Source organism: Rana temporaria, chromosome 10, assembly GCF_905171775.1.
Source record: "Rana temporaria chromosome 10, aRanTem1.1, whole genome shotgun sequence".
Lineage (NCBI taxonomy): Eukaryota > Metazoa > Chordata > Amphibia > Anura > Ranidae > Rana > Rana temporaria.
This window is the reverse complement of record NC_053498.1, coordinates 38023555-38039510: the sequence shown is the minus strand read 5'-3', so window position 1 is coordinate 38039510 and position 15956 is coordinate 38023555. Positions and strand designations below refer to the sequence as shown.

At 44.2% G+C, this 15956-nt stretch overlaps 1 protein-coding gene across 3 annotated transcripts in view; it reads right to left on the bottom strand.

The window, feature by feature from the left end:
- Positions 1-6238: 6238 nt before the first annotated feature.
- Positions 6239-15956, bottom strand: part of LOC120916530 (carnitine O-palmitoyltransferase 1, liver isoform-like) — a 149094-nt gene continuing 139376 nt past the window's right edge. For all 3 annotated transcript variants that reach the window (XM_040327555.1, XM_040327554.1, XM_040327556.1), the window contains exon 19: positions 6239-7435. In XM_040327555.1, the coding sequence (XP_040183489.1) occupies positions 7358-7435 (78 nt within the window). In that variant the 3' untranslated portion in view covers positions 6239-7357. The remainder of the gene's footprint in view (positions 7436-15956) is intronic.

The window sequence follows — 15956 nt, the reverse complement described above, 5'->3', positions numbered from 1 at the left end:
CAATGAGAGGCAAAAAAGAGGTTCAAAAGTGAGGCTTTTGCGCACAGCAGAAGTGAGCATGTCCATAAAGGAAAGCATGTTGCGTAATCCTACAACTTAAGGTGTACAGGATAATAGCCTGTGGATTACTCACAATGTAGATTGCAGGATAATGGGTTAGCATGTTCAGAAGGAATACACAGTAACCCTGGTGCTGTGTCGTCCTGTAGCAAAGTCTTTGTGGCAAAAGGATGGAAGGAAGCATTTTAGGTGGAAGTGGCAGTACAGTGTGTGACCTGTGGTTGGATGTAACATCTGGTCATCCACATGAGACTAAGCTCTGAGTGGTTGAGTTTTTAGCACCAAGCATGAAAAGTTTATACTTTAAGTAAATACATTGCAAACGTAGCCCCAGTTTTTATAGTTATTGTCAGAAATACTGGGTGATCTCGTCTTACCTGTCCACGATGCTGGTCTAAACAGAATCTCCAGACTTCACCTGTAAATGTAGGCCAGGGGTGTCAAACTCAAATTCATCGGGGGCCGCATTAGCAGTATGGTTTGCGGTTGTATCTGTAGGACTATGTGTCCACTATTTAGTATCATAAAGAATTGTCACTGCATTTGTTTATTACTGGTTTTATGGAGTGCAGGGTTCAGGAGCTTGATGCGTATGGAGCGCAGGTTTCAGGAGTTTGCTGCATATGGAGTGCAGGGTTCAGGAGTTTGCTGCATACGGAATGCAGGGTACAGGAGTATGCTATGGACAGTGTGCAATATCTGACCTGATGAGATGGGGTGGGATAGGATGGGATGGGGTAGGGTGAGATGGGGTGGGGTAGGATGAGATGGGGTAGGATGGGATGGGATGGGGGTGGACGGGATGGGGTGGGGTAGGATGGTATGGGGTTGGGATTTGGTGTGTGTGTGTGGAAGTCTTGCAGATCTCACCAACAGAGCACACAGTAAGTATCCATGCCCCCAACCCCTGTGTGTGTTGTAACTTGCACAGACCTGCTCGCTGCCACTGCTGCACGATAACTGCTTCCTCCACCAGCTCTCTACTGCTGGAGATCATAACCTCCCCCACCTCCTGTTCACTGCACTGCCGCTGCCTCTTTCTGAGCTGTGATGAACGAGGGGACACTTGTACCTGCAAGAGCCTGTACGATGTCACCTGGGCCAATCATGGTCCTCTCACCCGCTACACCGCTGTCTTCACTCTGCAGAAACATATCCTCTGACAGTCACGTTGCATGGCGCTCGGAGATGGAAAGGACACTTTACCAGGGGTGAACACATACCCTGCAGCCCGCACACATATCTGCTAGTATTCCATACTCAGCAGCGTCCCCTCAATCCTGGAAATTAATACAGTGACAGAGAGATAGTGAGAGCGGGGAGGTGACAGGGGCAGGTTCTGTGCCGGCTGGTATAAACACTCTCCCGAAAGCCTGCATAGAGGAAGCCACCATCCAGTCTGAATGTGTTTCCGGGTTTCGAGCGTGCTGAAAACCAGACACATGACTCAAAAACCAGACAAGGTGGCAACAGACGGAGGATGTTTACTCGTGTTGCCTGGGAGACAAAAGAGGTGGCGACCTGCCGGCCGTTGCGCGGGCCACATGGCAAGGTCTGGCGGGCCGGATCCGGCCTGCGGGCCTTGTGTTTGCCACCCCTGATGTAGGTACACCCCTTTAGGGGTCTTTAGGATTTGGGTTCCACAGGGATGAGCCATGGCCATGTATAGCACCCTGCAGTTAGCTATTTGCGCTGGACAAAGTTCCAAGGTGAGCACCTATGCAGGATCCAGTGCCTGAAGAAACACTGCACGTTGTCCCAATGGCGTGCGATCTGGGTATGGCTCCCACGATTTTACTAAGGTTGCACAAATCCAGATGCACTGCTTCTCTTGTTGTATTAGAGGATAGTTAAGAGTTGATTGAAGATAAAATAATAAGCTAGTTAGGCCAAGAGTGATTTCTCTATAGGGGAGACTTCGGCCATCACCTTAGGACCTTAAAAATCTGAGGACTCAGAGTGGGTTAGGATTATAGGGCAAGCACCCAGGAGACATGTCCTCAATCTTTTCCAGTGTCCAGTTACCTGAAGGTACAAGCTTATAACCTATGGTCTATGAATACATCTTGTAACCCCTAATCAGTTCGAGAGACAAGAAAAAAAAAAAAGAGAGACTGGGATATTTAAATATTGGCTTTTTATTGCCCTCAAGTCCTTCCCGATTTGAAATTGCATTGATGATGGCAAGAACAAGAAAAAAATAATTATACAAACTTTTGAACTAAACACAGAAAAAGCAAGTAACTCCATAAAGCCAGTTGAATATAATAAAAAAGGCTAATTTTGTCTAATAAACATATGAAAAAACATTGTGTTGACTTGTGCTAGAAACGTATCCATAGAATGCTCTATAGTGCAATTAGCTAAATTAACATTGTGTAAATATCTTCAGCATACTGGTGGCCTACATCAAAAGACAGAAAATGAGCAGTGTATCAAACAAAATACATTTTGTCCCGGTAAAGGTTTTATAAAGTGAAAAATTACTTTGATAAGATGTTTTGCCAACATTGGTTGAAATATTTCACTTCTTGAGTCATTTAAATGTGTTTTCTGGTAAAGCCCAAGTTCACAAATGTACCAAACATTTATTTTTATTTTTTTCTTCTTTTTTTTTTTTTATAATGAAAGGATCAAGAATAAAAACCATTTGCTTCTAGAGCAACCAATAAACTTTGTGAAATCTACTCAAGAAATTGGCAGCTGGGGAAGAACGGTTGGTTCTTATTGGTTGATCCAGTTGCAACAGTTATTTTTGGAACTAGAATACATAAATTTCCCCCTTTTTAGCAACAGACGATTTAGTGCGTTTCTTAAAGAAGAACTAAAGTTCCACTGTCGCAATCTGCGATCAGGCAGGCTTTTCACTGCAGAAGAGAGACAATGCATGCGCAGCTCAGCTTTTATTACTGATACAGTCCCTACACATGAGCAGGAGTTACGTCATTCTGCTCTAGCCTGTTTTAAGATGGGTCTGCAGGTTTCCATAACATTAGTAAGAAGTTAAAAAAAGACTTAAAAAAATAAAAATAAAAAATAAACCCCCCAGCGCCATTTTTAAGTCCCTTCAATACTATAGGGGGGTCATAGGTTAGTATAGAGCGGGAGCTATGGAGATTTTATTTTATTCATTTGAAAATAACAAACATGTCATACTTACCTGCTCTGTGCAGTGGTTTTGCACATAGCAGCCCCAATCCCCCTCTTTGCAAAACAAAAGAACAAATTCTTCTGGACAGCCGCACACCGAATAAAAATTACCTTTATTGTAAAATCCAAAACGGCACTACATGTCACAGAAAACCGGTAAATCTGACACCTTTCACACTATATTAGTGTTTAGTCATAGCTATGACGACAACACTAATATAGTGTGAACGTGTCAGCTTTACCGGTTTGCTGTGACATGTAGTGCCGTTTTGGATTTTGGGATTTTCCAATAAAGGCCATTTTTATTCGGTGTGCAGCTGTCCAGAAGAATTTGTTCTTTTGTTTTGCAATCACGCATGCATTGCCTGCACCCGTGGTTCTGGGAGAAGTAATCACCTTGACGATTTCCACACCTGAGTGTTTTTTTCTCCTTTGCCCAATCCTCCTGTTCTCGGATCCCTCTTCGGCGCTTCTGGTCCCTCCCCCCTGCCAAGTGCCCCCATAGCAAGCTTGCTATGAGGGCACCGAGCAGAGCCACTGCTCTTTGTGTTAATTTATACACAAAGCCGTAGCCCGGCCCCGCCCTCTCTCTCCTCATTGGCTCAGTGACTTTGATTGACGGGAGCCAATAGTGCTCCACTGATGTCTCAGCAAATCAGGAAGGAGAGTCCAGGCAGCCAAGTTTCTTGTGCAACATCACTGGATCGAGATGGGCTCAGGTGTGTATTGGGGGAGGGGGGCTGCTGCACACCATTTTTTTTATCTTAATGCATCAAGATAAAAACCTTCTGAGTTTACAACCAATTTAAAGAAACCCTGCCACCAGTTCAAGCTTTTGAATTTGAATGCCTTTATAAAAACAGGTAGCATAACAAATATATTTAGGTTTTATTTTTTCTTCCTCTATCTATAAGCCCTGTAAAATTAACAGGAAACAGACACTTTGCGTCAGATGCCATTTTCAGGCTTCCTCCTGCAACTGTCACTGTTCATGCCGACAGAGCTTGAGCCGCATGACGAAAGTATGAAATAACGTTTTTTTTGGTCAGTTGTGGGGGAGCTGGAAGAGAGAAGTACCTGAGATTTTTGGGAATGTCAGGTTCTTATTCTGCAGAGCTTTCAAATAAAGTGTGCACTAGTGATATGGTCTCTTATCGGAGCAAGATTCAAAGCACAACTAGTAGTGTTCACCACAGAACACAGTAGGAAGAATGAATTCGAAGAAAAAATAGAGGGGGAAGTGACAAGATTTGTTTCCCATCTTTCCGAGTATATTCCTTAAATTGATAGCAAAGACAGTAGTTTTGCACAGAGCAGCCCGTATCCTTCTCTTCTCGGGTCCCCTGGTGGCGCTCCAGGCCCCTCCTTCCTGCCAAGCTCCCCCAAAGCAAGCAGCTTGCTGTGGGGGCACCCGGTGCCACTGCTCTGCTTGTCCATTCACACACAGAGCCACGGCTCAGCCCCATCCCCACTGGCTGTGAATAATAGCAGCGGGAGCCAATGCTGTCTCAGCCAATGAGGAGTAAGAGCCGATGCCGTCGTGCACATCACTGGATCGCGATGGGGCTCAAGTATTAGGGGGGCTGCTATGCAAGAATAATGTGTATGCATCTTATCCCTGTCTTTTAGAATAGTTAAACAGTCACAGTAGCTTGTAAGAATAATTTTGACCTTTTTACAGACCCACAGAAACAACAACAGGTTTCTATTCTCTCTCCTGAGCTGCAGCCAGACTCTGGCAATGTGATGTAGTGAACTTAATTATGCTGATAATATTTATTGTTCTTACAGAAGAGCAGCATGGTGCTTTACCAGAAATCACTTCTAGTGTGGACATCAAGGGTACTAGTATCTTAATAAACATTCTGATAATTTAGTGAAGCTATGGGAAAAAAAAGTGACAAAAATGCAGAAAAACTGATAGCTGATAAACACTTGGCAGTATATTCATGCCAAGGAGAATCATATACTCTAATAAATGTACCCAATTCCCCCCATCAACACAAGTCAACGGGGGAATCCCTCCTGCTGCACTATTGTATTTTGAAAACAGGATGTTTTTCCGCGGTTAGATTACAATAATCACTGCCAGCCGCAATAGCTACCGGCAGTGACCACGCAAAAAACACCTAAAAAAAAAACGAACAGGCTGGCTGTACTGAGGTCGATCGGTAGATGGACTTCAGTACAAACAGCCAGCTCATAGATCAAAATTGTCCATGGCCAGCTTAAAAAAAAACAATAGAGGTAAAATAGTACTTAGAATTCAAACAAAAATATACACAAAAGATAAAACACAAAATAAAATGTTTGCATTGAAATTCAGGTATACAACTTGGCTTATACAATAAAGCAAAGGTTAACATGCAAAATTCTGTAACAAAGAGCAATCACAAGCTCTCTTTCACGAAGGCCGGCCATGCACGGAACAAATTTCTTAATTGCAACCACGGGATGCAGGAAATAAATTAGCTTGATTCCCTCATCAACAGTGTTGATGCAGATATCCCTCCTGCCGGGCCACCGAAGACAGTGATTAGTGCTAGTGGCTATAGCAGCCGCAAGCGATAATTGAAGGTAACACCCAGCATGCTGGTTGTACCCAAACTGATTGATTGATAAACTTGGTACATTCTGCTTGCCCATCATTCGAACCGAGTTCGGCCTGCCAAACCAGACTAAAATAAACTGAAATCGGTTTAATAACTATGTTTTGCTACAACATTAAACCTTTTACACCGTCTTACTGAATAAACCAAGTATTATCCATATGTGTGTTTGTGTGCGACTCTTAAAGTAAACCTGACATGGACAAAAACTGCCACTGGCTTCTTCTGGTACTTACCCATCCATGGGTCAGTTTCCCCCTTTCAGTGCTTTAAGCACACTGAATCCTAGGTCATTATGGTATACGAATATAACCGCCTTCTTTGTCAGTCTGGCTTATGCTGACCATGGTGCTGAATAGTACCTAGAGATCTAGAGATTGATGTCTACTATGTGGAGCCGTGGCAGTCTCTTTTTTCCCCCCACACATTTTCGGTTTGCTTTATAAGACATAGTAAAAATTAAGTCTTTGTTTTATACCCGTGTTGTAATTTGCTCAAGTATGACCCATAATCAGTTAGAGATGGAATTGTAAAAATAAGGATATTACCTAAATAAGAATTTATAAATAACAGCCCCAAACATTTTGATTGATCGTTCTTTCCTATATGTAGCTCTGGTGGAGATTTTTCTGCTTTTTTAGCTTAAATTAGTTAGCTTAAATTAGTACTCCACCTGAAAATGCTGGCTCCGGGGTAAAACAAGCAAGTCATTATATGGGTTTCAACTGCTAAATCAACCATACCCTGATTATTTCCACTGAGAACATAATTTGTTTTGGTGGGAGTCCTCTAAACTGAAAGCCCAACTTAAAGATCATGTCTTTGGAAAGGCATAGAATAAGGTGAAAAACAAAGAGAAAAAACAATTACTTTTAAAAGTATGAAATAAAACTTGGCATGATCAGGCAAACACTCCAGTTCAGTTACAGCAGCAATAAAGCAAGCAACACATATAACATAAAGCCAAAAAAAAAAGGGGGTCTTTGAAATAAAAGGAAAACTGTTGGTGCTTATGGGGTGCCTCAAACAAATGTGGCAGGTATGACAACTAGGAAAAATATTGCATTGCGTTGCTTGACACTTCACTATAATAAGCCATAAATTTACACAGAACATATAAGGCACCAGCTCACGCACAGAACTCATCCGATCTCCAGCACCTTAAGCAAGATGCTTGTTCACATTGCACGTCATACATCGATTAGAAGTATGCTTTTGTAAAAAATTAAACTCAGGGTCTGAGTTATACGAGTATTTCCCTCAGCACATTGTTCCTTGTATACAGGAAACTTGAATGAAAATTTGTGACAGATTGTTCTTCTGTTGTGATTGTACTGCTTCTTGAATACATGTAGGATCTTACATGTAAGGCAGTGTTAGACGGTACTCATCATGCAGACGAGGTTCTTGTAGCTTTTTGTGGCTGAGATGTAAAACAATGGTCCCAGTCTTTGGAAGCAGTTCAGTTGAATTTTTTTCTTGCTCCTTGAATGTAACTCCTAGATGTTTGAAAGGCTGGCAGGATAGTAAAAAACATTCTACTTATTCTCCAGCTTGAACAGGCTCAGAATGTCAAGCAGAGATTCTCGAATGTGCTTGCCAAAACGGTGGGAATCCTGCGGAGAGCGAGATTGAAAAAATGAAGGTCAAAATCAGAGGATTGCAGATTGGTGTTATAACACCTATAAGTGCACTAGACCCACAGGAAACAGTGCTGAAATGCAAAAATGTGTGCAAACAGATATACTATACTACATCATGAAGGGTTTTTGCTGCATCATTATCAGAATTTGTCATCTAAGGCCCCATGCACACAGGACACCGGTGCAAACTCTGCTGAAGACACGTTTTTAAAGGCTAAAACCAGCGTTCAGAAACGCCCGTTTTGCCGAGATTTTCGCAGCGTTTTACCGCGTTTGCGTTTAGTTAGGAAACATCATAAGACCCTCCCTAAGCTCAAAAAACTGTATTGTTTAACCATTTCAGCCATTTTGTGAGACCAGAGTGAGTAGCAGCTGAGAGAGCAGCAGTGTACGTGTATTTAGTGTGTCATTTGCCACATCACCTGTCACAAGCTGAGGATTGTCCACTTGCCACATCATCTGCCACAAGTTGTGATTGTCCACTTGCCACAAGTTGTGGATTGTCCACTTGCCACGTCACCTGCCACAAGTTGTGGATTGTCCACTTGTCACGTCACCTGCCACAAGTTGTGGATTGTCCACTTGTCACAAGTTGTGGATTGTCACCTGCCACAAATTGTGGATTGTCCACTTGCCACGTCACCTGGCCACGTCACCTGCCACAAGTCGTGGATTGTCCACTGGTCACGTCACCTGCCACAAGTTGTGGATTGTCCACTTGCCACGTCACCTGGTCACAAGTTGTGGATTGTCCACTTGTCACAAGTTGTGGATTGTCACCTGCCACAAATTGTGGATTGTCCACTTGCCACGTCACCTGGCCACGTCACCTGCCACAAATTGTGGATTGTCCACTTGCCACGTCACCTGGCCACGTCACCTGCCACAAGTCGTGAATTGTCCCACTGGCCACGTCACCTGCCACAAGTTGTGGATTGTCCACTTGCCACGTCACCTGGCCACAAGTTGTGGATTGTCCACTTGCCACGTCACCTGGCCACAAGTTGTGAATTGTCCACTGGTCACGTCACCTGCCACAAGTTGTGAATTGTCCCACTGGCCACGTCACCTGCCACAAGTTGTGGATTGTCCACTTGCCACAAGTTGTGGATTGTCCACTTGCCACGTCACCTGGCCACAAGTTGTGGATTGTCCACTGGCCACGTCACCTGCCACAAGTTGTGAATTGTCCACTTGTCACGTCACCTGCCACAAGTCGTGGATTGTCCACAATGCAATGCAAGCAATTTGTTTTTTTTATAGTTTAATGGTTTTTCATCATTTGCCATAACTTTTGAGATTTCTAATGTAAAAAAAATAGGTCACCTTTAAAAACGCTTATAAACTAAATTGCGGTAAAATGCTGGTACCGCGTTTAGCTTCTGAAACGTGGAAAACTTTTGAGCCTGAACCCATTTTTTTGCTTCTGGAAAAATGAGGTTAAACGCAACTGCCTAAAAACGGCAATAAACGAGACTGTGTGCATGGACACATAGGATAACATTGAATGCATTCAGGGGCAGTTGAAAAAAGTGTCCAACTGCCTCTGAACACGTGTTTAACAGTGTCTCGTGTGCATGGGGCCTAACAGCTCAGCCTTTGTTAAAAAAAAATGCAATGCTGTCTGAAAAAACAAGTGTAAAGCCTGGTGCACAATATATATATATATTTTTTTTACAAAAAATAACTGTTAGCTCTGGTCGGAGCAGCTGTACTAACCATGCAAGGCTAGTTCAGCGATCTCCCCTGCTGAGCTGTTGTGTTCTGACAGGGGGATGGCCCCCTTACCAGAACACTTCGATCAGCGCTCTCTGCCATAAGAGTGCTGATAGGGAGACCGACATACACATGGGCCGAATGTCGGGCGTTTTTTTTAGCCGTTTCCCGACATTCGGCCTGTGTGTACAGGATTACTGTGCAAAAGAACGCCAACTGAGTTTAGCATTTACATAGTCTAAACTCTCGTTATGAAAATACTATAATGATTAAGCACAGATCAGATGTGTGAAATGCGTCTACGTGACTAGCACCTGATTGTCTCTGGTATATTTTAACCGTCTGCAATAAAAGGTATTTTTGGAAACTTTGGATATGCAGCCATTTCTTCTTTTTCTCTAATATTTTTATCTAGGGTTGCACCGATACCATTTTTTTTTAAGACCCAGCACAAGTACCGATACTTTTCCTCAAGTACTGGCCAATTACCGATACTTAACAAATAAAAATGGAAATACATTTTTTTTTTTTTAAACACTGTACCTTTAACTTTTTTTGGTGGAGAGGTGGGAAGGGGTGTTATTGTTTAGGGTGTAGAGGTTAGGGAGGAGTGCAATTGTTTATCGGGGAGTATTGAAGTACTTGTACAATATTAAGGCATCATTCCAGCCAAGAGGGCACAAAAATAGGATTATTATAACAGCGTACCTGTAAAATCCTTTTCTTGGAGTACATCACGGGACACAGAGCCTAGTAATTACCAAGTGGGTTATATTCCACCTTCAGGTGCTGGACACTAATCAATTAAACGATATAACCCCTCCCATACTGGGAGCACCTCAGTTTTTGTAGCAAAGCAATAAGTGTCCCAATATCCCCAAACAAGAGGGGCGGGAGCTCTGTGTACCGTGATGTACTCCAAGAAAAGGATTTTACAAGTAAGCAGTTATAAAAATCCTATTTTCTTTATCGTACATCATGGGACACAGAGCCTAGCAATTACTAAGTGGGACGTCCCAAAGCAATGCCTACTGAGGGAAGGGAGACACAAATAACACAGACCGCCATCAGATGTGAGGACCTATACTGCTGCCTGCAGCATACTGCGCCAAAAAGCGGCATCCTCTTGCCGTCTTACATTCACCCAATATAAATTAGTGAACGTATGCACCGACGACCAAGTTGCAGCCTTGCAAATCTGAGTCATAAAGGCTTGGTAATGCACCGCGCATGAAGCGCTTACTATCCTGGAAGGGTGCACTCTAAAGGAAAAAGGGGGAAACCCTCTTTTTAAACCACAAGCCTGAATCATAACCTGATGAATCTACATAGAAACAGTTGATTTAGGACGCTGCCTGCCCTTTCCCAGGGTCTTCAGATAGGCCTTGACTGCTCTCACTCCAACAAGAGAGCGTAACCATTTTAATAGCCGATTTGAACGCTGCATGCCCATTTCTAGGGTGTTCTGGCAGCACAACAAAACGTCAGTTTCCTAGATCTGAAACCTTCAGATAGATTTTTAAGTGCTCTCATCTATATTGAGAGAAAAGTAATAACTCTTCCTTCCGCAGAACAAGGTTCTGGAAAAAAGGAAGGCGAGAAACATCAAATGAAAACTAGATCCTTCTAGGAAATAAGGCTGGGTGAGGATTTAACATCACCCTAGCCTTAAGAATAATTAAGTATGGATCTATACAAAGAAAGCTGCCAATACTGAAACTCTCTTGTGGAGGCTACTGCAACCAGGAACACTAATTTCCTTGTTAGAAGGATGAAAGGGAAATATGGTGCATCGGCCCAAGGTGGTAAGCTGACAAAACTAGACTCAATCCCCCAAGCACAAGGGCGACCTAACTGGGGGACTTATACGCATTACCTCTTGTATAAAGGCCCGGATTTAAGAGTGTGAATCAAGCGGCCTTTGAAAATACTGACAAGGCCGACATCGGATCCTTGATGGAACTTAAGGCTAGCTCCATCTCCTTTCCTAATGTAGGAAGGCAAGAATTCGACCTATGGCATACTTCCAAGGATGCCACCCCTTGGTTTCACACCAGGAACATGGGCTTCCAGATACTATAAAACATGGTCCTGGAGGCCAGCTCTCCTGTACGAATCAAGGTAATTTGCCGCCGATTCTGAAAGCCTCGATCCTCAAGAATGCGGGCTAAAACAGACAGACCATTAATTCCTATGTTTGCAAGACAGGATGGCATACCCCCTTGCTAAGTAGGTCTGGACAAGATGTAAGGGACCCTGGGTCCTCTACTACAACCCTTACGATCCCTGCACAGTAAGGTCGTCTGGGTCATGCCGGAGCCATTAGGCCGGCTTCCGTTCCCCTCCGATGTTGCATAGAAGCCACAGTAGTCACTGTGGGGAGAGAACGCATAAACCAGTGACAACTGGTCCCATGAGGTCACTAATGCATCTGTCCCGCATGCGAGTGGATCCTTTGTCCTTGACACAAAGCTGCTCAAATTCTTGTTGAACCTGGACACCAATACATTTTATGTCCGGGGTACCCTTTATCTGGTACTTGGCCAGAAAAAAGTCGGAGTGTAGAGGCCATTCTCCCGGGAACAATTTTTGACGGCTCCAGAGAACCGCCTGCCAATTCTCCATTTCATGTAATGAAGATTGTCAATAGGCAAGGCACAAGCTCCTCTGCCCAAGCCAGAATATGGCTCAATTCCCTCTGGCTGTGTGACTTCTAGTGCCTCCTTGGTTAATTAAGTAAATCACTGGTGTGGCATTGTCGGGTTGTACTCTGACAAAACAATCCTGCAACCTAAACACCCAGGCCCCTAAGCCAGACGTGCCATCCGTAGTTCTAGAATTTTGACGGATAAGGCTCACTTGGAGCTTGACCACTTCCCTTGGGCAGTGGTCTCTTCCAGGTCTGGACTCCATTCCTAGAGACCAGCCTTCGTAGCCGCCACCTCCCAGGTAACCGGCATGAAGGATCTTCCTTTCTGCCAATCTTTTGGTTAAGAACCACCAACTGAGACTCCAGCGTATCCCTGGGACCAGACTCTTTGGATAATGCTAGGTTAGGATCTACTTGTTCTAGGCCAACAGAATAATGTTTATAGCAAACTTGAACGAAACTGAGCATAGGGAACCGCTTTGAATGAAGCCACCATCTTCCCTAGCACCTTAAGCAAAGGGCAAATGTAAGGAACTCTTCTTTGCCTTGACCACATAGACCAGCTTTTTTACAGCGCTGACTTTGTCTGAGGTAAAAAAAAAAAGAAAAACTCTCCCAAACATTCCAAGCTTCTTACCGAATGTAAGAATGTACCTTTAGACTGGGATCCTAACCCAGGAGTTCCAGATACGTGACCATGCTGGAGACACTTGGGTCCAGCCATGCTACTGTCTGATCTATCAGCAGCAGATTGCCTAGGTCTGCCATTACTGCTATTCCCTAGGCCTTTAGACCTGCTAGGAGGCACGCCCTAGCAGCCTTTAAACCCGAGCGCGGTGGCTAACCCAAGGGGCAAGACCACCAACTGGAAGAGGTGCTGTTCTCCTGCAAAATGCAGACAACCTCTGCAGTCTCATGTAAATAAACACATATGCAAATGACTCTCCATATGTGTATGTGGCAGGTGTTAAAGCCATGTGCCTCTATGGAAGCGTGTGTTCATGGAAGCATGGATTCATACAAATATGTTTTAGGCAAAACATAAAAAAAGTGTACGCTGTATACACGCATACATATATCACGTGTGCTATGGAACGGGCATCGTGCACGCAAGCATGCGTTTTTGAACGTGTTATGCAACATTGCGCAACATGTACCCATGCAGACAGGTATTCCTACGTGAACACAAGGAATCCTGTATAATTTAAAAAAAAAAACGTAATTTATCATGCCTCATTATGCAGCCATGCAAAATCTAGGTGAACATGCAACTTTAGGCGATCATGCATCCTTATGCGATTCAGCATTTGTTTATGCCATCAAATATCTTATGCATTTTAAGCACTACTGTGCGGACAAGTACCCTTGTGTGACCAAGGACTCTTGTGTGATCAAGCACCCCTGTGCGATTCAGCATCTTTATGCAATCAAGCATTTTTATGCGATTTTAGGCATTTTTGTGAAAACAAACCTCTTTGTGTGACCAAGTATCCTTGGGTAATCAAGGACTTGTGTGATCAGGTAACCTTGTGTGGTCCAGCATCTTTATGCAATCAAGATTTTTTTAATGCGACTCTAGGCATTTCTGTGCAAAAAAGACTCTGTGCGACTTAAGCACTTTAATGTGACCAAGCATCCTCATGCTACTATGTAAAAAACATATAAATCCATACAAACAGAAACATGTATCTTTATGTGATCAACAATAAACATGTTCTGTGACTTGTTTTTACCCCACATGCATTTTGTACATTCCAAACTCATGTATTTTAGGCATACATGTGGAAGTTATCCTCTGCAGACGTGCGTTTCCGCAATCATGCGATATAGCTGTTGTGCCTTAGCAATGCGCACCAGCAACTGTGCATCCCAGCAGTAGCAGTTGTACGTTTGGCTAGCCTGAAGCCAGCACCAGGATGAGGATCCTGTGGAGGTTTTTCTAGCAACCTATACTCCTCGGCTAGAGTTTTTAGGGGGAGAAAAAGAAACAGCTTATGCGGGTGCCCAACCAGCAGAAATGAACTGTTGCAGTAATGGATGGCGTGGGAAGGTACAAGCAACCTATGGGATTTTTTTTTTTTTTTTTTTTAAAACCCCAAGGAGAAGCCAGAGTCTTTGGTCGTCTAGGCTGAGGGTAAGTTATATGCAGTATGAATCTCTGGAAAAGACTGCAGCTGCCACTCCAGACCTTGTGAGGCTTCGGATACCTCTGCCTCGTTAGACTGCACCTGTTCCCTGTCCTCTGATGGTGAACTTTCATCCTCAGGACTTTAATCCTCTTGGTCTGAGGATTTAGAGCAGGAGAAGGGGCACACCCCGGTTTATGCTTCTGGTGAGGATGCTCCTCCAACATTGCAGAGTGGCTGCAATGTTGGAGGAGGCTGCAATGCCCGACAGGTCCGATGGCTCAACCTGTGCGGCTGCCTCAAGTCTCTACAGGGAAGGATGGTATCACGCAGGCATGAGAAGGGCCACCAGATTCAGATGGCGATACCTTGGTCCTGCCCCTGAAACTTTTCTACAGGGAGACATAGTCCTAAACTAAAAGCAGAGGAACTTAACACAGGTGCATCAACAGCTGAACTTAGTCTAGCAAAAAACAATGCCTGCTAATCTGCACAGCTTGATGCCGAGTAGGCATCTTGGGTATGTCTGTATCCAACACACAGGAGGTGCTTACGTGCCACAAGCTGCTGTGTCCCTCTGGCTTTATAGAGCTCTGGCGTTTTGGACTTTTTTGAAGGGCCCGCCCAGCGCGACGGCGTGCACACCAGCAGCAACCACACCCCCTCCCCCTCCTACTGGTTTCAAAATCGTGCGTGCGTAAGGGAAATGGTGGAGGCGAGAGGGGGAGGGCGAGAGATCCCCCAAGGAGTGCCGTGGACCCTGACTACAAGGGACCCCCCAACTGTGGCAGAGCCTGAAGAGGAGGAAGTGAGCCGCTCAACAGACCGGCTGACACTGAGCTTTCGTTCGTGGAGAGCATGGCAAGTGAAACACCAAGTATGTCTCTTTACTGCCTCTAGTGGTGGAAAACAGACAAGACATGCAGCTACTTATGGGAGATAATCCTTAAGGTAGTTACCAAGGATTGTCTTCACTTACCTTCTCCCCGCCGCAGGATACTGCTGAGCACACAGACCCAATCTTCACCCATCACGGCGGGTTAAGTCAACAGACCTTCAGGGACCGGGATCCTAGACAGGGTTTCCACTCCCCTGGACCTGAACTGCATCCTGCCAGAAAATCTTTGGTATGTGGTTATAACCAAAGTACTGAAACCCAGGATCCAGCCCTTCGAAAAGAGGCATTACAGGCAAAAACCTTGTGCTTCGGATATGAGGCCGAAGGTACCATCCAATTTGGCCTCAATGGTACTTTGGATGGATCTGGTCTTTATGGAGGCTATTTAAATCCAGCATAGATTCCTCCAGTGGAGCTTCTTAGAGCACATCTTCACTCGTGACCAACACCTTATACACCGGTGAAAAAACCGAGGTGCTCCCAGTATGGGAGGGGTTATATAGGGAGGAAACTTCCTGTCTAATTGATTACACCAGTGTCCAGCACCTAAAAGGCGGAATATAAGCCACTTAGCAATTACTAGGTTGTGTGTCCCGTGATGTACGATAAAGAAACAAAGTCACAAATAGGTTAATCCAAAGAATAATATTCTGCAGGCAATGGATTCATTTAATTATCTTTAAAAGTTACTCTGCAATTATACACTCACCCCATTTAGTGTGGTTATAGTCTAATTTTCTTCCCAGAGGACTTCTGAAAACCCTGCTCAATCTAGCAAAGGGAATATTTAATGAAAGCCTGTGAACTTCTAGGACTAGTTCACGCCAGGTGCAGAATGTGTGCTTTATTTAAATGTTTTCCCACACCACACAAATGCGCTGCCTTTTTGCAGCATTCACAAATTACCAAGCATTCTGGTGAGCCATGATTTTATAAATCATGCCAGCACTTTTTTTTGTGCAAAAAAGCAAGCGTCCTTAGGACGCACCTCTTGGTGTAAATGATGCCCTAGAGCAGGGATCTTCAAACTACAGCCCTCCAGCTGTGGTGGAACTACACTTCCCATGAGGCATTGTAAAAATCTGACATTCACAGACATGTCTA